General features: G+C 42.5%; 1 protein-coding gene across 1 annotated transcript; it reads right to left on the bottom strand.

The window, feature by feature from the left end:
* Positions 1–8,698: 8,698 nt before the first annotated feature.
* On the bottom strand, positions 8,699–9,634 carry LOC108040737 (proteasome subunit alpha type-4-like). The gene has a single exon (XM_017118321.2). The coding sequence runs from the start codon at positions 9,570–9,572 to the stop codon at positions 8,799–8,801; it is 774 nt and encodes a 257-aa protein (XP_016973810.1). The 5' UTR covers positions 9,573–9,634; the 3' UTR covers positions 8,699–8,798.
* Between the last annotated feature and the right edge of the window lie 903 nt (positions 9,635–10,537).

Here is a 10,537-nt window from a genome sequence, read left to right as displayed (position 1 = left end):
TACAAATAAACAACAGGCCGTGTATATATGTGTATGTGTACTTACAGAGATGCTTAGGGCTACTATAGGTGTATATTTACAGATATAATTATTTTACAAATATGATATGTATAATGTATGTAAAAATACTAATAGGGTTTCTTAGAGCTGCTACAATACAAATTATCAAAATAGTCGTATTCAAAACAATAGCTAAAATTGTAAATTTTGGACTGCACCAAATAAAACCCAACAGAAAAATTCAATGGAAAAACGAGTGGATCGGGGTATCACAAAGTCAGGCCTGCAAAGGCAGTGATAGCAGCGCATCGAAGCCGAATTCCCGGCGAGAACAATGCACTCCAATTAGGCAAATGACAAAGTTGATTAAGTCAGCCACCGGGCTGGGAAATTGCAGACCGCCCTTTATCCACATGGCCATCAAATAAAGGACCCAGCAATTCCCATTTATTGCACACAATTTCAATTATATCGAGTGCCTGGGCTCAAATCGAAGTCGTGACAAATGCCTATTGCGGGATGGATTTACACGGCCCCTGGCCGCAAATAGAAGTCATTTATCAAAAACAAAGGCGCTGACTCGGCTGCCTTCACCTGGAGATAAGAAAAGCCCGGAAAGCCCACCCAAGGACCTTTTGTTCGATTCGAGGCTGCCATTTTGGGCGGCTCCAGTTTTGCTGCTGACAACCGGAGATAAATACGCATATACAGGTCATTTTATTGTCGTCCATTTTGGCAGGAGGATTGGAGTCCTGGCTGGAAAATCAGTGTGCTGTGCATATTTAATGGCGTATGCAAATGCAAAGGGTCCCGAAATGGCTCAAAGGCTTGTTTATTTACGAGTCCAACAAAACCACGAAAACATATTTAACTCGCTCGCATTGTGTTTTGTATCTTTGGTTATCCGCCATTTGTGGGCCATGCCAAATGTCAAAGAAAGCCCCCAACAAACCACTTGGCTGGCCCTATTTCCTTAAAGACCCCAATCCGCATTAGACTGCGCAGCTGTCCTAAATCAAATAGCCCATATATCTGCCTGTCACCCGACACTACCTCTTATCAACGGGCTGGTTACCTAAAAGAAATACGCAAAAAAGCCCATCTCAAATCGGAAAATAGCGATTAGAGCCACTTTAAATAATAAATATAATGCATACATACTGCTGAAGTATATACTTACACATGTTTTGCTCGAAATGCTTTATGAAAACTTGCAATTTAATGAGCGTGCAAAAATACTACCCTAGCCGACATATGATATTTTCTCCGTGGACGACAGTTTTAAGAATAAAGCTTTATTTTGACTTATATTTGTATAATCTGGTAATTTATGGATGTAAATATGTAGCTTAAAAAAATATTAAAGATTTTCTTATGCATTGAGTACAAACTGTCTCTTTGTCACAGAAATCGGCCGAGTTTATTTAAAGATAGCGAAGATATTTACAAACATAGGTTATCTTTTCATATCTTGGTAGCCACATATCTGCTTAACTGCTGCCGATCTACACAAGGATCAGTGGGTTTTCGAACTTCAAGAAAAGCAGTCGCGAGTTTTTAATATGAACTATTTTTGGTGCACCGGGAACTTATTCCTATTGATCCTTTACTGGCCTCCAGTGGATCCACAAACGCAGCAAACATCATCGACAACAGAATTGAATTCATATTGGAAAACTTATTTGAGTCTACGCTCAACTTCTGAATCGACTTCATCCGCTACAGAGTCTTATGCTGATTATCATGCTGATTTTTATTCTGATTATTTCTGCAAGTTGAATTCTCACCTATGTTCTTTAAATGGTACTGAAATAGGTTGTCTGAACGAAATTGAAAATTACCCAAACTATGAACGTGAAGCCAACGTAGTTTTTTGTGAAAGTATGATTTGTCAGGCGGAGGATTTTCGGCATAAATACTTTGGCGAGAAACATCCGCAAATAAACATTTGGAAACGGACATCCGTTGGTGAGCTTGGCACTCTCCTTGATGTGTGTCTTCAATCAAATGGACTGCCAGTGACTAGAAAGTGCGAAGTGAGGAAGCTGCGGGCTCAGTGGGAATCCACCGACCAGTGGGCGCCAGTAGTCTGCCACAGGGATTTTGGGAATAACTCGATCACCAGTGAGTTGAACGACTTGCATGCTGCCATACTCGAGGAAAAATTGAATGTAAGCCAAGCCGAAGGAAGTCGTCGGACGGCCGCCCAACTGAGCAGTATTGTCAGGCGAGAGCAAAGGACCATCCAGCCCGGAGATGTTTTTCTGATAGCCCAGATCTTCACACTCCTGGCTCGGCAGGAACCAGATCCGATCATCGGTGCTGATTTGGTTAGTGTATGCCAAGTGGTGATGTCCTGCGGAAAACAGGTCCTGCGACTATCCGCCCAACTGAATGCTACCAACGTGCTGCTAAGTCAGTTTGAGATATACATGGATGCTCTTGCAGGGAAAATATTGCCATGGTCCACGGACGGTTGTCTAACTGTTGGGCCCGAATTAGACAATGAAATATCAAGCCCTGGAGTGCAAGACTTCCACTCCGATATCGGAGTACGGGGTCTGATCACAGAAAACTTAACCGTGTTCTTCATAAATCCAGATTGCGACAATGTCACAGGTATCGCAATTTTCTCGGCCAGTGGTCAGGATCGGAGGTGGGCTACGAGTGGATTCTGGTTTCGGTTCCTGCGTTACTTTGATGACTTGGACCAGATAAAGCTTGAGCCAGACCTAGAGACAGCTGTCTTTCTGCCCGAAAAGTTATGGAATAAAATAAAATGGACAAACCATCTGATCTTCAAAGTCTACGCTCACGATGCGCTTTCTTGCTGAGGAATGATAAGTTTAATTCCTTTTCCAATGCCAGGGCCATCAGCAAAGGGAGTGGATGTGGCTTCTGGAACTATGAGACCTGGTCGAGCGAAGGAGTCACCTCCAGCAACAGCTCAGCCTTCCTGAGCGATCCCATCGTGGAGTGCCACACGAATCACCTCACCCAGTTCTCGTTTTTGGTGGGAGGAGGCTATCGAATCAGTGAATGTGGCCAGGAAGTTCCCATAAGTCACAGAGTGCTGGACATTATCTCGATCGTGGGTTGCGCTCTTTCGCTGCTGGGAGTGCTTGGCATTTTCCTAACTGCCCTGATTTCAAAGACTTGGCGAAAGCAGCTCGCCACGAAGGTTACTCTTCATTTTTGCCTGGCCATAAGTTTCCAGATGCTGCTCTTCATGCTTCTGAATACCGACTATATGTCCGAGCAGCTGGTTGTCAACGAAAATGCCATCGCCTGTGTGGCCTTGGGAGCTGCAATGCATTACTCAGTTCTTGTTTTTTTCAGCTGGACCCTGGTAGTCGCCTGGCGTCTGTTTCAGAAATTAGTTTGGGTTTTCGACTACAGAGGCTCTAACTATGTTCTTAAAGTTGCGGTTGGGGCCTGGGGTGTGCCTTTGATTCCCACCCTGCTGGAGGCCTTTTTCGACTTCAAATCGTACCTTCCATCCGTGGCCCAATTGGCTGCTAACAACGGCATCTGTTATCCATCGGGTTATGGCCTGATCCTGGGAGTGGTCCTCCCCGTGATCGTGATCATAATGATCAATCTCGGGCTGGCTGCCTACTCGCTTTATTCAATCACACATATTAAAGAGGATCTCGGCAGGACCGATGGGAAGAAATCGAAGCAAGAGATCCGACACTCCATTATGCTGTTCTTTCTGATGGGACTTACCTGGATCTTCGGAATCTTCGCCTTCTTTCATCTTGGGGAGATCTTCTCGTACCTCTTTTGCATTACGGCCACCATGCAGGGATTTGTGATGTTCGTCTACTACGTAATTTTGTACAAAGTGAACCGTGAGGCTTGGGTGGCTCTAGTCTGCCCCACCACTGGTAATATGGATGTCCGAGGCCACACAGCTGCGCTTCAGACTAATCCCAGAAGAATTTCCCAATTTAAAACAACAAACAAGAAAGGAAAGCTAACTTCGGGCGAAGCCGAAGTTGAAATACCCTTGCAGAATATTCCGATCCTTATGAAATTTGGTAGGTCGGATTGATTGGCCAAATATAAAACCCTTAGAAGAAGAATATATATACTTTATACGGTCGGAGATGTCTCCTTCACTGCGTTGCACACTTTTAACCAAAATTATAATAATCTTCCATAAATTATTTACCCATAATTGATGAATATTTTATAGATATTATTCCTGTAATAAAACCCGTTTACATATGTCCAAATTATTTACTGTTCCTGACAGATTAAATCGATTTTTGTCACTGCACATCCAGTTTGGTGGATTGCGAGGGAGTGTTCGGGCTTGAATTTGATGAACGGCAGGTGTGAAACATTTCATTGCCCAAAAATAACGACCTCTGTGAATTTTCAACGCCCCCAGCGGATGGATATTTATTGTCTAAAAGAATCTGCCGTCGGTGTTTTGGAGTGCTTCAAAATTAATGGCCTCAGCAACTTGAAGGCAGTAAAGGGCGTTCAGGGAGGACTTTAAAACCAAGTTACCTGCCCCCGACTCATTGGAGCGTCCTTCTCGATTGCGTTTGCGCCCTAATTATGAGTCCGGGTGGAAGAGATTGGAGCCTTTTCACTGATTGCCCAACCGATGCTGATTGACGACCCCTTGTCAGTTAGACTAATCGACTGGCCATGGCTAAGCGAAAACTTTAAGGCCAGGGAAAACCTCGTCAGCAGATCCCAAGTGCATCGTCACCACATGAAAACCGCATTCGCTATTTTCCCTGCCAGAGCTAATTTGGCTAAATGCATTCTGAGAAGTAAACTTCTTCTTCAACGTCTCGACGGAGGACACAGAACACATGAAGTCCCAGGCATTCATATTAAATGTGCTCAAGAAAGGGGCTCAAATCATGCGCAACTTGAAACAAATTGTTAAGCATTCCGCTGGAAAGCCAAGGTCTCGACCCACGACGAGGGCAATATATGTGAGCCAAGTCAAGCAAAAGGCTGGCAACAAGTAAGCAAACAAACAAAATGTCTTGGATGTGTGCATTAAAAGTCAACGACTCGGCAAATGAATTGCAGGCCCAGGCAAATTAAATTAGCGCAGCCAGCTCGATGTCCTTGTGGGTGACCCCAAGTCGAAATTATTTTATCCAGCGAATGGATCCGGCGAACCCGAAACTCGACTGTCCACTTTATGAGTCGTCGGCCTGGCCAAAAATTGGCATTAAATATTTAACTCACCTGGCGTAAAATGCGCTTAGTGGTAATCAATAATCTGCGTGGGCGGACTTAATTAGTCAAAACAAAGGTTATGGGTTGTTCTTTGGTCAGCATACAACTTAATGTTGGTTCGAAATAATTAAAGTTAATTGAACATAAAAAAACAGCTGAAATTTGATAGACCTGCACAAGCTGAATTAAATCTTTGGCGTTGGGAAATTTAAGTGTGTACGCAGATCCGATTTCACAGCTCCGCATCTGACATAATTGCACCGTCAAGCAAGTTGTCTTCTAAGCCAACTTTAATATGTGGCCAGCATGCACAAAGAGAGTGGGTTAAGAGAGGGCTGAAGAGAGCCAAAGAGCGGACCTGCGCAGCTTTTCGCAGATCCTGTTGCTGCTATGCCCCGCCTGCAGGCGCTTACGTTGCGTATACGCAACGCCACGTTACTCATACGCCGCGTAGTACCAAGGAGCCACTAGCTGGTTCTAGCTATCAGAAAAGGACGAAGGACGGCCAACAGTTTGCGGGATCCAACGCACTCGAACGGTACTCAAGCGGAAGTGGTAGCTACAAACAGCTAAAATCCACAGTCCTGCATTCTTAGGCGTACGAAATGCGTATTTACAACCCCTGGGCTCATTGTTCACCAGGCATTATGGAACGTGTCTGGGCATTTCTTAGCTTTCGGGACCCTCGTTGGCGACTAGGTGTTTTTCGAAGCACTAGTAAGGCGCTCGCAAATTCAAATCCATAAAAGTGTCATTAGGGTGGCGCATAAAACACAAAAGGTGCTCGGTTGCCCAGCTCAGAAATTAATTAAAAAGGCAAGCTCAAGTACGGAATTAATGGCGCATAAGATTTATGCAAAGGGAGTTTGCCTTTTAGAAACATCCTTGCTGAAATATTTGCCTTAAAACTGCTTCAATTCATTTGGCAGCAATTGCCGAGTGAATGAAGGGCATTTCACAAGTTGTTTTTTTAAGCAATATAAATAGTTGTCTTCCCTCAGTCTCTTCCTTGCCTAAGAACGGAATATTAAATTTGTTTTTCGTGTCGGGTCGAGAAAGGTCAGGCGTTTAATTTTGCACGCAAAAATTAGCAAAAATAGAACTTAAATATTTATGGAACCGGAGCACGTGGGTGGATTGAAATTAGGCTGTTGCAAGGGGAAATCTCACCCAGAAAACTCGGGCAGCGGAATGGACACAGCCTTTGTTTACGTTTTCAGGTTTGTTTGCCCCATAAAACAGCAGCAACGAATGTCAGATTGTCGAAATGAAGTAATACGAGCGTGTGCATGGCAAACACACTCATACTCGCAATCACACTGAAACACATACACCCAAATGTTGACATATATACACACACACACTCTAAGTTGTGGGCAATTAAGCGATGTGCTTAAGCCTGATGAGGTTTTCAGCGCGAGATAAATATCAGAGGAATAAAAGAAAGCAGCACGACCACATTTGTCAGTCAAGCCGACTTAATAGTACACATAGAGAATTTGCATATTAGTATCATGGCCTGTATAGACATTTATGTTTTCGTTCTAATTTAATACACAGTTCTTCTCCAACCAGTTTCAGTAGCGCTTATTACTAAGATTATAGAAATATTTTAATAATAGTTTTGAAGTTTTCCATCGGTCAAACTGGTTCGTGGCAATATGACGCCTTTAACATTTGAGGTTGATGGTAATCATAAAAAAAGCTGAAGATATTAAATCATTAAAACAATAACTAGCTTGTTGAAGTACACTTTCTAAAAAATTATAAAGGTATTAAAGTTTAAAAGTTATTTGGATAAAACTATGCAAAAAGTTGTATATCTTTAGCAGGAGGTATATAAATCGGAACGGTCCGAATCGGCATACTATATCGTATAAGCCGCATAGGAACAATCGAGATAATTATACGAAATATGGAAATCATTTTCCAAAAATCTGACGACTATATCATAATCATATAGTCATAGTCATATAGCTGATGTTTTAATAATTTTTAGGCTCAATCGAAATATAGTACATTAAATTTTTGTAAAAGCTGCAAGGTTAAATAACTTCGACATGTCGAAGTTTGCTTTCCTTTCTTGTTTGTATTGAATTGTTTGCACATTTGGATATTCAGAAGATACATTTATATAAATACAACTTTTTCGACCAACCCAAAAAATAGCTACATTTTTTTTCTGTGCAGAAAGATATACCAGTATATGTGTTTTGTGGGACTGTCGAGAGTAATAATTGCGCAGGCATATTACAGCTATTTGCCGAAGTAGGCGCAAGTATGAGATTAATTTAATTACACTTCGATGGAGGGGGTGCACATTTGAGGGGGCTTTTGCTGATTACTCTTGTTGGCTCTATTTGGAAATCGCGTTTAAGTAGAGGGTTATTCGCCACCTGTTGCATTGCACCCAAGCCGATTTCATGGAGAGAACATTGCCAGACATTAAATTCCACTAGGAGTGGCGTTTCATTAGGAGCCAAACATAAATTAGCTTTCAAGTCGATGCTAGTCGTGTTTGTCTGCTGTCTGTTGCTTTTGTTTAAAGTTCAAAAAGCGTGAAATGCTAACAAGTTAATTGAAATTCCGGCAGCGTTTCACGTGCAATTGTTTGCTCTTACAGGACACAACAAGAAAATGAAAGCTCCTCGCCCGAAGGAAAGCATTTCTTTTCATTTTGCAGCTGGCTTTGCTTTTCTTCCATTTGGGTCTTGCCATTTCCCTTGGCTGAGCAAACACTTAGCTGGTGTGAAAAAATGTGGACAAGTGTAAATTCATATTCCCTTCTGCGGGCGAAAGGGGGCTTTTGGCCACTTAGTGCTGCTCGCCGGGAAATATGAGAGCCCAGTGCATAGCTTTGACGTGAGCCATAAAAGAATTTAAATATTTCTCCAAGTGGAAAGCTATTTGCATTGTTTATTCAGCGTGACTTCAAACAGACAAAGTATCTGCTCTGTTTTCAGTTTCCAGGTGTGCTGAAAGTCACAGAAACTGCAAAGTTTATTGCACATAAGCGCAGAAGTTTGCAAATGGCAAATACAGGAGCTCTCGGCAAACTATTAACTTTTAGGGAAGTCTAGATGAATACTGGAGTTACAGCTATCCCCCCTCATTTGGTTCAGTTCTAGCATCCTGGGACTTACATATTCCGCATAATGTGTATATAAATACAGAACAGCCTCTAAAAGCCACACCGCATCAAAACGGCCCTAGGGAATTGAGTAGAAATGGCAAAATTTTCATAAAACTCTATCGTTATTGGCTTAACCGCACACTGAACCAAAAATACAAGCAACACAAAATGTGTTTATTTAGTTCCGTTCTGCTTTTACTACAGCCATGGAAAAAGTTATAAATAATTCGGGCATAAAATAGGAAAAATAAAAGAGAAAAGTTCTCATGACTTTGCCACTGTGTTTATACTTTTTTTTGGTTCACCAATAATACAGATGTGTTCAAAAAAATAAGGAAATTAGTTTGAAAATAATATTAACCCATGGTAATTACTGGTTTATTGATGTTCAGAACGCAAATTAAGTTTTCAAGAAATCGAAACAATAAATAACATTTACAAAAGCAAGTAATTAGGGATTAGATAACATACGTCTAACGGCCTGCGTTTGCAATATGTTGTGCTTGTCGATTAGTTTGCGGATCTCAACTGCCTCCAGAACTTTGTAGAAGGTGGCATTGGGAAGACGCTGAAGTGTGGCCATTTCCACTTTGGAGGGGGTCAGCTTTCCGGTGTCCAAGGTCATGCCCAAAACCTTGATGGCCACATCCTTGGCGTCTTCCAGCTTCGGCTCTACGTACTCTTTGTTGAACAGTTCCTGCTGGAGCATCGCCATTGCCGCCCCGTACTTGCGGCCAATGCAGGTGGCCTTCCAGTTACTGTAGTTTCCACTGGGATCGGATTGGTATAGCTGGAATCCGAAGCGCGAGTCCCAGCCCATGTAGAGAAAGGACACGCCAAAGGGCCGCTTGCCCCCATATTGCGTATACGCCTGTTTGGTATCGCACAGCTGCGAGACGAGCTGTTCGCAGGGAATAGCCTCGCCAAAGGTAAAAAAATATCGCTGGGCAATCAATCGCAGTTCGGTGGTGAGCACATTTCCATCCGCCGTGTTGCCCGTGGCGCAACATGCTGTGGCCTCACTCAGCCTGCAGATCTTCGGTGCCGGAATGCTGGTGTCTAGAAGCCTATTGGTGCTCCGCTCGGCGGCCAAAAGGACACCGTCCTTGGCCAGGATACCCAGACAGGTGCTCGAGTGCGTAACTGCCTCCATGGCATATTCCACCTGGTATAGACGGCCCTCTGGTGAAAAGATCGTAGTGCGGGAATCGTAGAGGCGGGCCATCGTTTGACAATATATAAAAATATAGAAGAATATGACTTTCAATTGATGCTCGGTGAACGATTCATGGGTAATAGAAATTATATGGTCACAGTGTGACAAAAACAAAGCAAGAAAGTATCTACATACTAGATTATTGACAAAATGAAAACCAATATTTGGTTTTGAGAAATATTTATGTATCTATCCAAAGGCCAAATTCCAAATCAGTTGGCAAATAATAGCATTAGCTCATAAAACGTATTAAGTAATGGCTTTCGAAAAGTATATGATTTGTAGTTTTAATATAAAACTTGCATCCCTTTATCAAGTGACTGCTACTAATTTCTTGGAGTCAGCTGTCTATGCAATTTTATGAAATTTAAAGAAAAAAACATTTAAACTTATTTTCCATTCCCTTTAAACATCATTTATTCTCATTTCGCGCAGTGAAAAGTGTATGTGGCATTGGGGATTATTGCACAAAGCGCATAAACTTGTTAAAAATGCAAAATCCCTCGTTTTTTCCTGCGGTTAATGGAAAGGCTCGGCTGTCAGTCGCAAATTTGAGGCACTGCTCTGTGTTATGATAAATGATTCGCCAACAGGGAGTTGTCGAGCGGACCAAGAGGCATAAATTATGTATGGGGGCTAAAGGTCAAAGGTAAACCAATGCCGCTGGGCCTCTGTGGCGTCTTCATTAATGTCAAACGCCAGCCCACAAAATTCTCTGTCAGTTTTCCAACTGACTGCAGTCGGCAAACTATCTTAATTAGTTTCTCGATGGCCAAAAAGTTTATTCACCCCTTGGATGTTCCTAGCCCGAAAAAACAAGAGAGAACGCAAAGGATGTCGTGCTTGTGCAGTATAAAATCGATGATCCATATTACGATCCTGATAGGTGATTAGGTAATGGTAATGGGTCCTGTCTGGACACTCCGCACCCAGAAAACTGGAAAAAGAACACACCCTGGCAGTGGGAAAGTCGA

The sequence above is a fragment of the Drosophila rhopaloa genome, unplaced genomic scaffold (genome assembly GCF_018152115.1).
Source record: "Drosophila rhopaloa isolate 14029-0021.01 unplaced genomic scaffold, ASM1815211v1 contig_167, whole genome shotgun sequence".
NCBI lineage: Eukaryota > Metazoa > Arthropoda > Insecta > Diptera > Drosophilidae > Drosophila > Drosophila rhopaloa.
Note: the sequence above shows the minus strand (reverse complement) of the source record. Positions and strands in the feature narration are given on the sequence as shown.